Source organism: Kryptolebias marmoratus, linkage group LG16 (genome assembly GCF_001649575.2).
Source record: "Kryptolebias marmoratus isolate JLee-2015 linkage group LG16, ASM164957v2, whole genome shotgun sequence".
NCBI classification, from domain to species: Eukaryota; Metazoa; Chordata; class Actinopteri; order Cyprinodontiformes; family Rivulidae; genus Kryptolebias; species Kryptolebias marmoratus.
Genome location: NC_051445.1, coordinates 24,757,457 through 24,776,697, shown reverse-complemented (window position 1 = coordinate 24,776,697; position 19,241 = coordinate 24,757,457). Strand labels below are relative to the sequence as shown.

At 40.7% G+C, this 19,241-nt stretch overlaps 1 protein-coding gene across 5 annotated transcripts in view; it reads right to left on the bottom strand.

Moving 5' to 3' along the window:
• oxr1a (oxidation resistance 1a) overlaps window positions 1–19,241 on the bottom strand; it is a 210,160-nt gene that overhangs the window by 52,480 nt on the left and 138,439 nt on the right. For all 5 annotated transcript variants that reach the window (XM_017413195.3, XM_017413196.3, XM_017413194.3 and 2 more), the window contains one exon: window positions 7,200–7,282. In XM_017413195.3, the coding sequence (XP_017268684.1) occupies window positions 7,200–7,282 (83 nt within the window). The remainder of the gene's footprint in view (window positions 1–7,199; window positions 7,283–19,241) is intronic.

Sequence of the window (19,241 nt, the reverse complement as noted above, 5' to 3'; positions counted from 1 at the left end):
AATCATCAAAATTAAACGAAATAAACATTTGAAATATATGAGTTTGTATGTAATGTATGAATATAATATACAAGTTTCACTTTTTAAATGGAATTACTGAAATCAATCTACTTTTTCATGATATTCTAATTTTATGACCAGCACCTGTATATAACTCAATTAAGTGTCAGAGGAGAGCAGACAAGTAAACATGACCCAGTGACAAAGACCTGTTATTGACACACTGACAGAAGGACAGAGGAGGGAGGGGAAAACAAGGGGAATCACAATCAGGATTATGGCCACTAATGACAGGTGGATCCCCTGGATCAATAATATCCATTAATCATCTCAAACTGGGATGAATAATTGAAACTTCTTTCTGTTAGGGTGACACCTCACCCCCACAGTGAGGAGAAGGGTGGGTTGGGTAACCGTAGAAGTCTTCTCGACATTAAGCTGACGGTCACCATGTTGAGAAGGAAAGGACGTCAGATTCAACAAAGGCAGTCTGGACAAACAACCAAGGTGTTAATGGCTCCATTAAATCATCTGCTTCTTTCCCGCTCATAAGAAGAGTTATGTAACAGGACAAAAGCTCTGAAAAGGTGACTGGGAAAGGTCAAAATAGAAAATAGGATGTAAACCCAGACTTAATAATGAACGATCCGAGTTAAGCTGCTGGATAGTATTTAGTTTTATACCGGACATGTTTATGAATTGAGGAAGGCAAATAAATTAACATCTGTAAAATAAAAACAAACAAACAAACATCCATTTAACTAGATATTAAATATAATCACCTTATGATGCCATCTCCGAGCATCTCAGTCCTCGTTTTATACTGAAGGACGCTTTAGCATGACAGTTGCCATGGCGACTTTGTTGTCACTACCTAATGGTATGTGTATTGTGTGTGCAGCTACACCCTTGCTGATCATTTGCGGGCCTAAATATAGAGCTGCTACAAGTGACATGGGAACAAGTCACATTATTCCAGCCATTTTAAGGCAACACAAAGCAGGTTCACTGTCTCACTTTCAAGGGGTCTGCAGGGTCTGACCTGCAGCTTCAGTACTTCAGGCTTCAACGGCCTTTTTCACAGATGTGTTGACAGAAACCCACAGACCTAATGACACCAGAACCAGCAGAGCCAAGGCGGGCTCAGTATGATATAAAAATACTACACAAGTTGGGGTTCTCTTGGAGGAGGTCACATGGACTACTAGTATTTTTACTTGATTTTTTTTATTTAAAAGTGTCCAAAACTCCCACATTGGTGAAAGCTTTAAATACAAAATAACATTATCAAATACTAACCTTTTCATCAGTCAAAATTGAGTATAGAAATTGCATATATACCATTAGGTGAACTTCACACATACTTCAAATTTGAGTTTGTAAAGGTACAAAAAAATTCAAGCTGATGTTGGTGTCGATCGAGTCCTATCACTTGTACTGATAATCTCAGACGTTAAAGTGCCATGAAAGGTGCGCAGCATACAAGTGCCTGTCTGGCTGCCAGCAAAATATCTCATGAACCGCTGGATGGAGTTTAATGAAACCCTCAGAAAGGATGTACATCTACAACTGCTAAACATTTTGAGTCAACAAGGTGGCCACCTGCTAAGCGTCCTTAGCAAACACAAAACTTGTGATAACTTTATAACCTTTACAGATATTGATCTAAAATTTGATGTGTAGTAGTAGATAAGTAGATAAGAGTCATCCCCAATGCCTACTCTGAGTACGAACTGATTACATGAGATCCTTCCACAAGATCCGATCAGTTTATTTATTTCTGACCTTAAGCATTAGGTTTGTATTAGTGCAATGACATCCTTACATGCCGTTTTATTTGGAAAACTGACCAGATTCCCTCTGATGTTTCGGAGTTCAAAATCTTGTCCGTGTTAAATGACTCGGACAGGATTTGTTGGGAACCTAATGGAGTTTCTGTCGAAAATTTGAACAGCTGCAGATTTTTAGCAAAGCAGAGAGCCAAGCTGCTGGGATTCTGGGGATGCATCTGCTAATATCTGCGGTGTGTCGGTATCTGATTTCTACCAAGATAAAACACACAAAACTCAGCAGCGGAATATTTTCTCTGTTGATTTTTCTGAAGGGAAAACGAACTGTGCTAGATAGGAATAAAGCTATTTTAGTTTGTGAAGTTTCAAAAACCAAGCAAAGAGATGTTCTACTGTCTGTTTTGTTATCAGTTTTTGTAAATTTTCCAACTACAAAATCCGGCCCTAAATCTCACCTCACTAACTTTTTAATTTAGTTAAACGGAAACTATAACTGACAACATGGAGAAGGAAAATTCTATGATAGAAGTGATGTTAAATGCTGACATTTGGATCATCTATAGGTATCTGTTTTTACTCATCAATCTCTAAGTTTTCTATTCATCTATAGAGCCCATGCGGCTGATATTAAAAAAAAAAAATCTAATAAACTGTGTTTATCCCTCATGTCCAACGACAAGCTTTCTTTATTAGGGTAATATAATGCTATGAGATTGCCATTAAAAGTGGGATTTTAAAAACAAACAAACAAAAACAAAACAGCTATAACAAAATAGTTGTGTCATGATAACCAAACCTGCCCGTTCGTTGTCCTCCACATCCCCAAAAAGATTTGAAACAGATGTCCAAATGAATAGCAGTAATTAGAAGAAAAACAAATTGTGAGTCAAATATGTTGCTACTACTGACTGACTGACTGGCTGGCTTAGTGATGCCTTCAGGGCCCCACTGCCTGAGTCAAACTCTAGTCTGGGCTTGGCCAAACGCACTTCTGCGTGTCTCTGGCTGTCTCCCTCCTCAAGTGTGAGGTCCCAGTGTCCTGCTTCGAGGGCTTAGTGAGGTTTGACGAGCCACATAGGGAGGTTTGGTATGAGGCGCAGTGTGCCGGTGACTCACAGTCCAGATTCAAACCTCCGAACCTGCTCTCTATTGTAGTGAGACAATCTCACCCTCACTTTTGCCTGAGAGTACTATACACACAAACAACTGTGTGTATTAACACTGTGCTAAATGCATGCATCCGTATGCAATCCATGGCAAACTGAGGCCCATCATGACAAAATTTGACATATATACCACATTCTTCATTTCTTCTAAACTCCCTACACCCTTCCAGCCCCGTCATCTATTGACTTGTTCTCTTGCTCCCAGACAGGAAGCTTTCAAAGAGCTCAAACTGTGGGATCTCCTCTGCAACTCAGCACTGAATAATGTAATCAGAGTGACTTATTGTCAGCAGGGTGTAGAGGTAAGTTTGCCACCGATGTGTACGTGTGTCTGTGTGTGCTTCCTCACACACCCGGTGTTTTGGTATATGACTCACCTACTGTCCCTCGAGTCCTCTAATGGACATGTTGCTTCCTTGCAGCTCAGCAGAGATCCACTAAACTTAAAGACTTGTGACACAGAGTCACCTGGCTACACCGTTATCAGCAACATTAAATATGCTGTAGGTATGCTGTGGGTATTAAACCCCAAGTTTTGTTTTCAGACACTCACTTAGCGGGGAGCTTGGAGCCTCGTCCATCACAGGGTTGTTGATACATTTTATGTCAAATTATATCGGTCAGTCTCATGGTAGCAATGAGTAATATGGAAATCAAACACATCAGGGCAGATCCTTTGGGAACCTGAAAACATTTGTAGCGTATCTAGATGATGTTGGCGTTTTACACAAGACAAGTGGCAACTTTAATTTCCTTCATGCAGACCAAAAAAAATTAATGGATCACCAGTCGGCTAGATTTATTCTCCGGACATGACAAATTCCTGTTCCAATTTTCACTGCAATCCTAACAACCTGAACCAAAGTAATAAAACGACTGACTGGCTTCTCAATTGGCCAACTGACCGACTGACCTTCCAATCCCCGAGGCCACATTGCTACCAGGGCTGAAAATCTTTTGTACTAACATGTCTCAAAGCTAATGCATGTTTGGGTTTTTTCTTTCTAGAAAATAACAGACGTTTCTCCTTTTCCACAACTAACTAGAGCACAGAGTTTTAAACTGCTTATGTTCTTGGCCAGAATGACTAAATGATGAACGCTGACAGCTTCCTTTTTTCCCCTCTTGGGCCTACAACTCTCATATCCAGACAGTCCTCTCCTTCAAACTGTTCTTTAGTGACACTATACAAAATGAGAAGAGAGCTTTATTGTGTCAGTTCAGCCTAAAGTAATGCATACAACCATAAGGAACTGTGGGCGAGCAGTTTCAGGCCAAAAATCATGTGTGATAGTTTGTCTCATTTGTGTTTGTGGCCCTGTGACAGACTGGATACCTGCTCAGGGTCTACACCATCTCTCAACAAATTACTTTTTTGTGTTATGGTTGCCCTTTTTGAAGAAGAAACAAGGCCTGGCATCTTTAATCTAGGCAACCAGGACACACCCAGACTTTGAGCAAACTCATCTGGTTATCCAAATGTCCTGAGAGGACAAATATTCGTAATAACTGGGAACTGTATAGATTTATCGAAGGTTACAGACCACCTCCTTGATTTGATGTATTGATAATAAATAAAACAGCAAGCTAACATCGCAACAAAACCCCTTTAGGAGATTTGAAGGCTATGTTTCGGTTGAAATGTATGGCAGTCCAATAACTTCTGAATATTACCAGAATCAGTGCCAACAAGTGCTGAGACTTTCCTAGGAGAAGGGAGTGTACATGAGAGGCTGAGCGAGAAAGTGAGCATTTTGCTAGACATACATGCTGCTTGTTGTAATGCCAAATGCTAATAATATCACACTGGCAACACAATATTTTTCTTCTCAATTTTCTCCATTAAAAAAACACAGACACACACAACAATAGCTGTAAGGAGGAAGACAGTATGCAAGAAACCTAAATAAGATGCTTTAGTATATAACAAATATTAACCTTTAGCTCAGAGTTTCTTAAGTTTAAATATGGGTGCACTTTGCTTATGAAACTTCTCACATGTTGCCTTCTTTGACTTTACAAATCTTTCCACAGCCAACATTATTTAAACTAAGAACATCGGTAGTGAAATAGAAGGAAAACCAACAAATCAGATGCAATGAACCAGGCCCATATTTAACACCCTTTGGGTCAGTGAGGAGGTCTGTCTTGTTTTAAACAATCCAAAGGGAATGACTCATGGTTCATAAAGGTTCATGGTGTCTGGAGCCAAATGTGTGGCCTGTGCTTTGGAAATTCTTCATTTCCTTGGGACTTTGAGAAGACAAACAGTTCTCAGAGACTGTTTGTCAGGCCTCCCCTCCACACAGCCACATGATGTGACTCACCCTTGTGTGACTCTTTGCCCCTGTCTGTCTACATCTTTATGTCTCCTCATCTATCTCATTTGTTCCCAGACACTTCAAACACTATTTAATTGGACGCAGGTCAGCCAATAGCTGAACATATCTGAATGGACTGGCGTTATCAGTGTCTAGGCAGATGGGTTGCAGCTGCACAGGTTATTTCTCAATACGACAAAAAAAAAGACAAAGAAAGAAGCTTGTGTGTGAGAGGTAAAGCTGTGAGGAGAAGAGAGAGGTGGTGGTGGTGGTGGGGGGTGATGGGAGTGGGAGAAAGATTATAATGATAAGGACGCACAAGAGGAAATTCTCCTTTTTCCTGTGGATGCCAGGCGATATTTATAAACTTATCTGTTGTCGAGCGAAATAAGGAAACATTGGCTGCCGTACCCCCGGTGTGGGAGATGAGTTTTAGATAAAGCTGCCTTTCGATCAATCGGACGCTCTCATACGCTTGGTTATAGTGACTCTTGGCATCCCCGAGCCTCTCCTCTTCGTGCCACTGCAGCATGTCAAGTCGCAGGACAAAATCATTGGCAGGGCTCAATCCATCCATCACACTATCAGTAATTTAGCAGAGGGCTATACGGGGGAAACGCGTAGAAAGAATGATGGCTGACAGAAACAGGATTGGTATGCCATATGAATTCACACTTCTCCCCCGTCCTTCTTTATTATCAGCATTTATGTCCGTCTGACTGACTTCTCTTGTCCTCCTGCTTGTATCAGGGCCATGCCACAGTGTTTTGACTTTAACAAATACCATGTTGTAATGCACAAGTTTGTTCAAGCTCTTGTGAGGTAAACAAGGGCCTTGTCAATCAGCAGGTCTAAGATGACTGACAGGCTTTGCAGGCAGTAGAGGTGGTGTTGCTGATGGGGGCCAATTACTCTGAAAGCTACAGCCGAGAAGAAATGTGAGGAGACCTGACGGCAGGTGGACTGCCAAGATTAACAGGAACCGGAAACAAATGTAGGAATGACAACAACAGACCACAAACCCTACCCTCCCTACTTCCCTCACTTCCTCGCCTCTTTCCTTCCTTTTCGGATGATCTATCTAAACAGAAGGCGGGCGTATAACCAGACCTGAGGAGCAGCAGTCCCACTTTCCTCACAGCTGTCAGAGAAAAAGGTGAGCAACAGACATCTGACTGCAGCTGGATTTCAGGGTCATTTGAAGAACACAACCAGGCAAAGCAGAGAGCTTCAGTTTCAGTTCATGCCTGGGAACAGGAGTCCTCTCTCTCTCTCTCTCTGTATCCTCACCCTCCCCTCCTTCCACACAACAGCTAAATCAATAGAAATGACAACGCAGTTGGAAGGTCATTCGCAAGCACACTATGTATGCTGTGTGGTGGAATGCTTGCTGATTTGCAGCACAGAGAACGAGTGGAAAAACAAATAACACAGCCTGCCAGCTCTCCTGTCTGTCTGCCCCGATCTGGACCAGCTGGAGGAATGACCAGAGCTGTCACAATTTCCCTTCTCCTTCCGATATGTCAACATGCAAAATGGAGTTAAGCGATGCAGTGCTGCACTGGGATCTGTGACAGAGGATACTAATTTCCCTCAGGATATCTAGCAACTACGCTGCATGTTTGTTTACAAACGCACAGTGCTCTTTATGTAAACAGTTTCAGAAAGAGGTGCACGTGGTGGGCTAGAAAAATCCATAAAAGGGCTTTCGCTCACTAATAATGAGCTACCGTCCAACAGTTCTTTCAAAACACAAACAACTGCTGCATCCTTAATATTACTGGAGCTGGTCAGACCATCAGAAAGCACCAGCTGCAGACACACACAAACACACACAGCCGCACAAGAGCAGAACAGAAAGCATTTTAACACATGAGGACATTAACGCAGAGACTGATTGGAGTTGCCTGCACGTTACTCACAGAATATTCGATGGTTCCTTTGGGTCTCTGGAACGATAAGCGCCTTCCATCCTTCTTTTCTGGAGTCTTCTTCTGGCCCGTATCTGAAAGCAAACGAGGCAAGGTACGCATTACATTCATGTTCCTCTCTCCCCAGCTTGTCACAAGCTGCCGTTTCCCAGCCCTGTGGGTAGACAGCTCAGTCGTCAACAGTGAGCAGGCGAGCCAGCCAGCGATGTGAGCTGTGAGCGCCGGAGCACTTTCTCTCTCTCGCTCTGCTTCTATCCCGCTGCTCTCTCTCTATCACACTGTCCTCTCCTTGCTCTGCATCTCTCTCCCTCCCTTTTCTCCTCCTAGCCCAGCACATAACGAAATGACAGCCATCGAACGCGCTTCACCTTGCCTTCCTATCCCTTTTGGAAGGCACGATCAACGCAGAGCAGGCTGACCTCCATCGGGGCAGCGGTTGGAGATCTGCTCTGGTTGTGAGCCCGAGAGGAGGAGAAGGAGGAGGAGGAGGAGGAGGAGATGGATTCAGATGGGAAGCAGGGTACGCTGAAGCAGGAAAGGGAGAGGAAGCAGAGTGGGGGCTAAAACAGAGGGTTGATGGGAAGAAGGGAGGGTTCAGTGCTACATGCTGGTTGGGTAATGGAGGGATGCTTCAAGAAATAGAGACAGCTTATGAAGAGGTTGGCTGTAGGTGTGGGAAAATGTGACCATTTTCAAATGTACACTCTCAACTTACGCACCTTACTAGAGCTCAATTACTGGTTTAGCGAGAATGTAAAGCAACATGAAAAAGGGCAGTAAAGCAGAGATGAAGACAAATGTTTGGAGAGGGGATTTAAGGCAAAAGGTGGAGAACAGAAGCAGATAGGGCTTAAAATAAACAAAAAGAATATGATACAGGGCGAGCAGGTTCAGGGCTGCAGATGATGAATGGGTTAATGGTGACATAGGATGATGGAAGTAAGCCTATAAAGGAAGATGGGGGGCTGGGTGAGGGCATAGAGATGAAGGCGAGAGGGTGGATGGAATATTGAAAGCCAGCAGATGAAAGACAGGCCAGGGGATACAAAAAAAAAATGGCAACAAGACTTGTGGGGACATAGAAGCTTTTGCATAGGGGCTGACTGTGGTTCTGATCTTCATAAGAACCACTAATTAAATGGCCTTAGGAATCATTGTTTAAGGAGTTTCTGATTGGAAATGTGGAATGTGAGACCCTAGAAAAGAAATGATGGACGAAGGTCACTTGCTTTGATTTTTGTTGAATGGGCAGTACGTAGACCCAGCGAACTAAGACAATTCTCTTAGATGTTTCATTTTGTTCCCCCCTCATGTACTGATGATGATTATTTGTGTCTTCCCTCAAGCACCTCACATATGTAGCTGAAAAAAAAAAGAATCATATATCAGTGTTGCTGATATATGACTCATTCTGACTTTTACGGTGTGCTGCAGAAGGTTGCAACAGGCTGGTGCCCATCCCAGCTGCCACCGGTAGAGAAGCAGCCAAGTTTTGAGTTCATTACAGGACTATACAGATGCATGAGTGTTCATCTGCATAATCAGACGTAGAGCCTATTCAGAAACATTAATCAGCCTAACCAACTGTGTTAGAGCAGGAAGTTTCACATAGAGGACTGTGGAGAACCTGTACGGTCCAGATCCCGAACCAATTTTTGGCACCCGATAAAATTTTGCCAACAAAACATTTTTAAGCTAGGAAAAAAATCCATTCACAAGAAAGGTTGAGAAATTAGCAAGGCAGATCTAAAAATGGAAAATTAATGTCTTGTTTTTCATCTACTTCCTTATTTCTTGTTTCAGTTGACCCTTTGAATCACCTGCTCATGCTAACCCTCAAGTTTTGAACCACTGTCAGTATGTCTCTAGTTAAGGCCCCTTTCAAGGTGGATGACAACCCCACTACAGGGTGGCTGTGGAACAGTGGTCATCCTCCAATCAGAGAGGTGGAGGTTCGATTCCTGAAGGAGTCACATGTCGAAGTGTCCCTGGGCAAGACACTGAACCCCTCACTGCCTCTGATGTGTGCCCCATCGGTGTATGAAGAGAGTTTAAAGCTCTGTTTAGTCTCCATAGAATGATTTATTCAGATTAGCTTTGTAGAGATTCAGTGCTGTATGAATGTGTGTTTGGACGGATAAATGAGAACACGGATTGTGTTGCAAAGCGCCTTGGACCATTACAGTCCATTACAACAAAAATAGGCCAGCATGTGGATGGTCTTTGAAGGTTCTTGGCAAGGTCCTCAGGTGCGTATTAGAAACAAAGTGAGACAGAGCATGGTGGAGTCATCATCATGGCAGTGTATGAAGCAAGCAGAAGGTCTCATGCCTATGATATTACCATGATCATGAAGCTCATGAAATCAACCTAAAGATCAATGTAGTGGCAGCATAGTGATAACGTAGTACGATCTTCTCGCTGCATCTTGGCACGGTCACAATGAGTTGTGCCAGGGTGGGCGCATAGAATGAGGTGACACTGCAGGAGAGCATCTCAGGAACAATTTGTTTGCTAAGTACTAAGGCTTTACCAGAGTAATGATTGCCATTACACGTTTCCAAATTTGCTACAGCCATGCTGTAGCAGGTTGTGAAGAGCCAAGTGGGGTCATCATCCTGTGTGAAGGAGGCTAACACACAGTCTTAGTGTAACTAGATCGACTCTGACTACAAAACTTGTCCAAGTAAATAACACAGAATTAAATTATCAAAATATGTCTAGTTCTGCCACAATGGGAGGTGACAGTCTTGTGTAATAATTCCTCTTTCCAATGGACCTATAACTTCACAATCCAAAGAACTGAAACAATTCAGGCCGCAGCAGAGTGTTACCTCATTGAGGTGTTATTGACAACTTTACAGCTCTGTACAGCGTGCAAATGTTGAACATTTTTCTGTTCTTCTGTGTTCTGACTGAGCCAGGATCAGTGTGAATCAGTGTATAGATGCAGGAAGTAATAAAAGCTGAGTAATTTAGTCCAACTCTGAGAAATTAAATTTACAAAAATTCAGTTGTTTCAAAGAATTTAAATCTATTTTAATGAGTCCAGTTTCGGTTGGACAACTACACTCATTAGAGTTTTTGTTAAGTCATTTTTAACTCCCATAAATCTTGCAGATCAATCGACTATAAGTTTAATATTGTAAAAGGTACCAAGCAACCATGAGAAAAAGGGAAAGAAAGTAAATAAAAAGAAAGCAGACAAAGTTTTGCATATTTTGTATTAATGGTTTGGGAAAGTGGTTTTAACTGCTAACAAGCTGAATTAAAAAACTGAAAATGTATCTTAACTTGATATTAGTGTCCCGTTTAGTGTTTTTCTTCAAGTTATTTATTTAGTTTTAATTCTGCCAAACTTGTGTTCTTCCTCTAAATTTCAGACAAGCGTGCACATCTGATTAAAAGTGACTGAACGGAGTGTGAGGAAAACCAACCCCAACATATTTTAAAGAACTTGATTTGACAGAACCACACTGTGTATATAGTAAAATAAATAAATAATAGACATTTTTTTCCCTGTGTCCTGGAAACTGCATTGCCTTTTGTTTTTTCCCCTTTAGTAAATCAAATTTGTGTCTACTTGTTTGCTTACCATCCTCCTTGGTCTTTAGTTCATCACTTCCTAACTAATGGCAACACATGTAAATGTGCTGCACGTTAGAGTGCAAATATTCAATAATGCAGACATATTTACACCACTAATGCATTATTCATAGACAGAGTTAAAACTAATCTCTAGACTAACTGGACTTCATAACGCGAGTCACTGTATGCGAATGTAGTTCTCCGTGAAATAATGAGATTTCATTTTGACAAACAACTTGTAGCTGTATGAGAAGCTTGGATCGGGGGATGTGCTGATCAAAAACACAGTGACTGCACAAACTGGGTATGTGCCAAATCAATTATTCAGTATCCAAATGAAAACCTTGGATGGATGATTGCTTTCAGTGGGGAAAATACAAACTAGAGCTGCCGATTGTGAATGACTAGGTTTGTGTTGCTATTTAAAGGCGTCGCGTCATAGCTACGATTTCATGCTTTCTTGTTGTGAAATATAAGCCAGTGAGTCTCTGGTTTAACTGCAGGTCATGCCACTGAGGCAGACTGCAGCCTGTAACCCAACTCAGCAAACAAGAGGTGTTGATCTGCTCCGTTTGGTGCCAAATTGCAAAGAAAAAAACTCCTTTTTGATTCTGTTGATTGGTATGAGCGCACACAGCTCTAAACTGGTGCAAGTGGAGTGAAAAAACATGTAAATACCATGCAAATGTCTTAATTGAGAATGATTGGAGCAGGCAAGAGCAAGCTAGAAAGGGCAACACAGACAGTGAATGGAAGAGAAAAGCAGATATGCATTAGCAGCAGGGGTGATGGCACATGGAGAGTCTGTGATTGGTCTAAAATTAAACCTGACCCTGGATGGGCGCAACAACAAATGGGCATTTTATTCACACTTCAGGCACACACTGGAGTGCAGCATCTCTAAATCTAAATGGTTTAGAGAGCACAGGTAAATTAATGAAAAGTGCATTGCACTTGGAGGAAGAAAAAAGAAGAAAAAAAGGTTGAAACTTTTCAAAAGCAGACTGCAACCTTCATTAAAATCACTGTTGTCTAAATGCTTCCTGTAAATTAGGTCTATCTACTGAAATGCAATGATAGTAGACCTGTAATTGCTAAACTTGATTAAACCTTCACTTCAAGTTTTTCCCATCAGAGTTACTGTATAATAAGTTGTGGGGTTGTTTTGGTTTATTTTAATTGTCACTAAAAAAAAACAGAAAATGATGAGATGGAAACCAGGTATGTGGAGCCAGAAATTCTGTTACTGCAGCTTCAACTCAGGTGGGTGAACGTTTCATTGTCGAAAAAATATTTTATTTTCAAACTGCTGCAAATAAATGGGAATTACTGGTGATTTTTTTTTTTTTTTTGGTGATTGCGGAGATGTTTGGTTCGGCAAATAGATTTCTGCAAATTATATCTCAGCGCGATGAGCACACTTTGTTCTGAGGGAAGCGCAGGTTCAGGGTTCTATATTGGATCTGTGCGGCCGGAAAATGTTACTGAGATAAATTAGTAAATCTGGTGAAAAGGGATACGATTCAAACAAAAAAATATGTGAGAATGGGAGCACATCTAGTTCAAGGAGAAAACCCACTGGTGGTGTCTGGATTTATGAAATAATTCTACTCAGTATCAGTCAGACTGACAAAAAATAACTAACTCATGTCGGACTGCTGCATCAGGTGGGAGTGGATCGGTAGACTTCTTTCAATAAACCTGCCAGTGCGCAGACCAATACGAGTGTAAATAATGCTAGCCTCAGTTTCCCCCATATAGACACATAAACATGTTTACACTTGTCGGTTTAACTATAAGGCCACCACAGCATGTAATGCGTTGAGACAGCACAAAGCAGTTGAATCCAAACAGCAAGATCAGAACCACAGCGAGATGCAGAGACCACAAAGAAAAGGCGTGAAAGTGTTGATGGCAGTCGGGTGGGGTGGGGTGGGGGAAGCAAATGCAGTTATCTTTGCTGAACTGAGCAGCGAGAAAAAAAAAAAATCTTAACCGAGGTGAACGGAGGTCGGCAGTTATCCAATTTGTTGCTCAATCAAGTAAAACAACAGTTACTACAGGCAGCGTGAACAGTTTTTACTGTTGTCGTTTCCAATAAAACTATTCTTAGTGGCTCATTAATGGGTTGAATTACAAGAACACCAGGCCAACTGTGTAAGAGAGGCTATGAGACTGGCACAAACACTGAAAGGAGCTGTTGTGAATAAGGAAAAACAACAACAACAAAAAAACAAAGAATGCCTTTCATCAAGGCAGGAGGGTGGGCATTACATCATCACAGTTGAAAAATTGAGTTTTCAAGCCCTGGTTTGCTTCAGTCAACCCTATGTTGAGCTCAGTGGAGTCACGTGTGTGTGGGGCTGTCTGTGACATGAAAACCCTTACTGAAGGATTTATCTTTTTTCCTGAAATGAGCGTACTTACAGAAATTAGGTTTTGTTCTTTTTGTTTGTAAAGACTTTTTTTTTTTAACTCTTTTAGAAAGTCACCTAAGGATTTAGAGATATGCACGCTCAAGTTACATTTCAGTTCTTCAGGGACGCACCAAGAAAGCAGCTGGTGACTGGAATGAGACAGTTTTCAGCTTGACCACTCTTGACAGCTGACCGGTCCATCAAACACTCAAATAACAATTTTTTTTCCAGTCAGTGAACGCACCATAATTAAGCTACTGTCATGGGAATGAAGTGATTGATGGAAAAAAAAAAATCATTTTTAGTTTAATCAGAAACTAGAAAGATTTTGTTTGCTAATAATCATTGTTCCTTAAGAGAAACTGGAATCAGACTAAACTGGTATCAGCAGATCTGAGCCGTACCGAGATCAGAAATGATGATGTCATGTTGGAACAGGAAGGGGCCGTCCCCAAGCTGTTCCCAAAAAGTTAGGAGCATGAAATTGTCCAAAATGTCTTGGTATGCTGAAGCATTAAGAGCTCCTTTCACTTTCCAAGTCCAACTCCTGAAAAACAAACCCACACCATGATCCTCCCTCCACCAAACTTTACACTTGGCTCAATGCAGTCAGACAAGTACCTTCTCCTGGCAACCACTAAACCCAGACTCGTCCATTGAAGTGGCAGACAGAGAAGTGTGATTTGTCCCTCCAGAGGACACGTCTCCACAGCTGTAGAGTCCAGTGGCGGTGTGCTTTACACCACTGCATCCGACTCTTTGCACTTGGTGATGTAAGGTTGGATGCAGCTGCTCGGCCATGGAAACCCATACCATGAAGCTCTCTGCATACTGTTCTTGAGCTAATCTGAAGGCCACATGAAGTTTGGAGGTCTATAGTTGTTGACTCTGCAGAACATTGGCTCACAAAACCAGAAACAGTGCTTTTCTCATGTCCTTGCTTACATTCAATAAAAACTCCAGTGAGACGAGGCCAACAAGTTCTTTAACCACAAGTAAACAGAACATATCTTGCAAGAAAAGTGCTATGAAAACATAAGGAACTCAACGAACGCAAAACTGAAACTCCCAGTGACTGAACTATAAGTACAGAAAAAACATACTAGGAAACATGTTTTTTTTTTAGACTGAAAATGTCAACACAATTAAAGTCAAGCGTTACCAAGGCAAGCGTGCGAATGATTCTAAACAAATGCAAATGCGACAGTTTTAGCCTCTAAAAGCACGCCGTGTTTTGTGGCAATTCAATCTGCTGAGCATGAATCATGGCATCTAAATATATAGCTGCCTTCACTTTGTAAACACGCATGAAAAACTGAAGCAGGAACCTCACTGGCAAACATTCCCTCATGGTCTGATAGAATACACAAGCAGCCGGTTTTGCTGTGCTCCCTTGTTTTCCCTGCCTGCTGGCTATATACAGCCCTCCCCAGATGTTATTTTTAGAAAGCTCCCCTTTTTTAAAAAAACAAAAAACTGTAGGGCTTTGCACCACTTCTGTGTTTAACAGGTGCTGCAAAGTCAACAGAAATAAAGACTTTCCTAAAACGTTAGCACAGGAAGAAGGAGGGAGACATTAGCCTGATGGTTTGTAGATACAGACAGAACATGCTGCAGAAAAACCCCCTTGAGACAGCTGACTTGAAGCACACATCTTGAAGTGTAGAGCAGCCAGTGCTTCAAACAGTGCATGAGAGAAATATTGAATCATCACTATTTTAAAGACTTCAGCATCACATTAATTTTAGTGCCAATCATGCTCACATGCATGCGCCTAATGAGTTCATATCAAAGTGATTAATCTGTACATCTAAAGCAGTTAGTGTTACAGTTTCTCTGACGTGGAGACGAGCCACAAGTGAACACCAGCAGCCCTCTGGCAGAGTTTCTAATTACCTGTGAAGGACAGAAATACCTCAGTCACATTTTTAAAACAATTACCTTGCTTGCAAGTTTGATCAGAAATCCAATACGATGAACAGGTTAAGAGATAAAGGGTCTGTTCCACAACGTAAAGCAATCATAAGCTGCCTTTTATTTGTCTGGCATGAGAGCAAAATGTGCAGTGACACAGGAGGCTCATGTTGGGCTCTCAGGTGATTAGTGGACAGTAACTAAAGAGAAAGACGAGGAGGAGGACAGGAATCTGGCATCAAATCAAAGCCTAGAATTCTTTGGGAAAAAAAGCATACTGCCTGCTGCCTTTCATTCCAAAGTTGTTGATCAAGATCATATCTTATGGTAACATGGGATGGAGTTGATGCCGTTTTGGTCAGACTTTGCAAATGATATGCAAGATTTCATGAAATACTGCAAGTTCTGTGTTAAAGATCACTCTCGGCTACGATCACTTCAAATTTTAGTGTAATATCTGTAAAACTGAGTTATGTTTGTGTTATTATTTGTGGTGGCCATCTTGAATTGGTTCGACTCCAAAGGTTAACCACTTGTAGGATGTACATCCCATGATTATGTCCTGTGGTTCATGGGGTATGTTGCTAACAGACAGAGTTGACTCCAGCAGGTAATGATAAAGTTTTAAAAACACATCTCGCATGATTGGTTAGCTCTCAGAGTATAAGTTCAAGATGACTCAGCTACTGCCACGCCAAATTTTAGCTTATTATATGCAAAACTTAATCGGGTACAGCTATTTTTGTGTTGCTTAAGGTCACTTAGCTGAGACAGCCATCTTGACCTGGGTTGACTGCAGAAGGTAATGAGTTGTGGATGTAAATCCAGTGTTAACTTTCTGACAGTTTTGTTATAATCTGTCCCCTGTCCCCTTATTTTGCAAACACAACATACAATCAAAAAAACACACAGAGACATGGGCAAAACCAATCTCGCCTCTGCTGTCTGTGCACTTTGTATTTACCGGCAACCACGTAGGCCGTCATAACCAAGAGTTTATGTAGGTATCATTTATTTTATTCCTGTTATTCACACACACGTAGGACACTGTACATAAATAGGAGGCATCGAGTGGGACACCCTTACTGTATATGAAGACTGAGCAGTCAATTGTCATGCAGTAAAATGTGATAAAGTAAAAAGCGTCGGTGGTTGTGTTGTTTCCACAGCATGATATTTCATACAAGTTCATCACAGGGAACAGCAGCAGCAGCAGCACATTCCTCTTATACAACAGGAAGTCAGCTATAATGTCCCACATGCTACAGAACAGCAGCGTTTCATCACAATCCACCAGCTGTCTTAAACCGATATGCTGCCATCATAACTCAATCCCCCTCAGAGTTCTTTTTTTTTCTTTGCAGTATTATTCTGACCATGTTGTTCTTGGTAACAAATGCATTCCACTCTGAAAAAGGTACGTCTGAATAATAGGAGTCACTTGAACTGACAGATGGGCGAAGCAGCAGTGAGTTAATTTGGTGTCTGATCAGCTGTTCAGATCGTTCTGACAGACTGCATGATTAAAGGACTAAATACCAGCACTTTACAGACTTCCCCCACCCTTCGTGGGTTCCCTACGATACTTCACTTTTCAAAGCGTCTGATACAAAACAAAACAAAACGGTGCTTAAGTACTTCAATTTAAATCCGAAACCTTTAGTCTCTTTCAAAGAATGGACGTCAATTTTTTCAAATGCTTTGACTCACTTTGGAAGACGTACAAGTGTTGCTTTCAGGTGAAATAGAAGATTGTGTTTTTCTTAAACAGACAACTAAACTGTTAGAGTAGTGCTATTAAACACGAGTATAACAACTGTTCACTCATGTGACTGTCATCCTTGTGACTGCTTGCACGCAGACACTCCCACCTTACTTTTTCCCTAACCTGGATGGCAAAACATTCAACATGGCTGCTAGCACTAGCCATAGGAGTGGAAATATAACAACAGAGCTCATAAATTAAAGCCTGTTTGTCTCAATGAGAATACTTACAACCTAAGAACATGGAGACTATGAACCCATTTATAAGTTCACCAAATAAAGCTTTAAAACAATATAAGAACCTGAGCTCCTGGCTGGACTTAAAAGTGTTATACGTGTTATTTCTCAGAATGTTATTAAAGCTACATGTAAAGGCTTTAGTATGTTTTACTGAGAGGAGACATTCATGGCTAACGTTTGGAAAGACTCTTGCTTGCGTCTCCAGTAATGACAGCCGGACATGCGTATAAGTGTCTTAATACTGTTTCCTGTTAAACGAGTCAAGACCTTCCTGAAGGCATAAATACTTTAATTGACCATGCAATAATCGATAAAGACGGGGTGCTTTTTTTTTTTTTTTTTAAAAAAGAACTTTACAAACTTTAAATGTCTCCAAACTGCAGAAAAATAATTACACATATGGATGCTCCAATTATTCCTCACACTGTGAAATGCAAAAATAAATAAAAGCAATGCCTCATACTAACAAGAGCAAGAGAACAAATTTTGATTTCAACAGTCTCATAGTCTCAGGGAGCTCGTGAATTCAACAGAGAAGAGGAAATGTGCAAATGCCACTTAATAAAGAAAGATGTCATTATTACTGTGCAGCTCTAATGTACTGTCTGCTACAAGCTGCAGTCTTTCCATTTTAATGAGCATGAGTGTAGTGGAGATGTTCACTTAAACACAGAAACAGGATGAAGCAAAAATAAATAAATAAATAAACCTTTAGCCAACAGTCTCAGTGCTGCTCAGCTCTGTATTCCACAACCAGATCACATGGACCAGCCTATGCAGCACTCAGCTTTAACAGGAAACTTTGCTGATTTGCAGTTTTTTTTCTCCAAGAGTGTGTGTATGTGTGTGAAAGAGAGAGAGGGGGCACATCCATGTCAGAACAGGAGGCCCTGGATTCACAGTGTCCTCTCATTAACACTCTTCCTGTGTGACTGATCTCACCCCAGTTGCGTTCCTGATAAAATAATGTGGCCTAAATTCCTTACATGTTGAGATGTGAAGCTTTATTTGCATTTAAATAACAAATTTAGTCAATTACAGCCATGCACATATTTGTTTAAAAACGTAAAATTGAATAAAGGCCCAGCATTCCCAGAGGGAATGCATATCGCAGCAAACTACAATCATCTGCAGAGGAGAAGTATGTGTTGTGAGTGGTTTTCATCAAATTTTAGCTCAATATTTCAACGAATGACTAAATTATAGCCCTTTTTGGTGTTTTTTAATGAGTTTTGGTGTTTTTTAATGGTTTGGATATTTTGCTAACAGAGGCACAGTTGACTCTAAATACCTGAAGGCAAAATTTTAAGCAAAGGTCTTGTGAGATGTTTTAGTGTTCAGAACATGTGTTGGAGGTTAGTCTCAGCTACAACCACCCACCTAATTTTAGGTCAATATCTGCAAAATTGACTGTTAAAAACATTTTTGTCTCGTTCAATTGGCTGTGGCAGCCATCTTGAAAGTTTTAAATGATTGTTTTTTCCACTTTTCCATGAAAAAATTTGGTAACAGACATCTTTATCACCTGCTGCCGAAAGCTAAAAGTTCCCAAATATAAATAAAGCAAAAATGATTTGAAGCCCACCAAAAATAAACATTTTAAAAAAACAAAAGGTAGAAAGTTTTATTCTCTCTAAATATTCACCCGTTGTGAAGCTCCTACAGTAAATGCATCTTGATCAAAAGAACGAGCCAAATTTGACTTTGCCAGTTTAGGATTTTAAAATAAGCAAAGTATTTTTAAAATCAGTTGTTAAAAGCCTTCTTAAATCAGGCAACATACTGTCTAATTCTGTCTGCAGAATAATGTAGCTCGAGGCACTTTATCGATTTCTGAGGTAGCCCAGAAAATAATGAGTAAAGATACGTGCATATGGAGTTAGATTTGTTTCACAATTATTCAATCAAAAAAAAAATCATGTCAAACAAAAAAAATTAGTATTCAATCAAAAAAATAATAATGTCAAACAAAAAAAACATCTTAAAACTTTTTAACCATAAAAATATTTTTTTACAAAACAAAAATTTATTCAAAGATTTTTTTTTTTTGATTGAAGTCACTAATTTTTTGTTTGAAACTCTTTTTTTTGGTTGAGTCGATTTTTTTTTT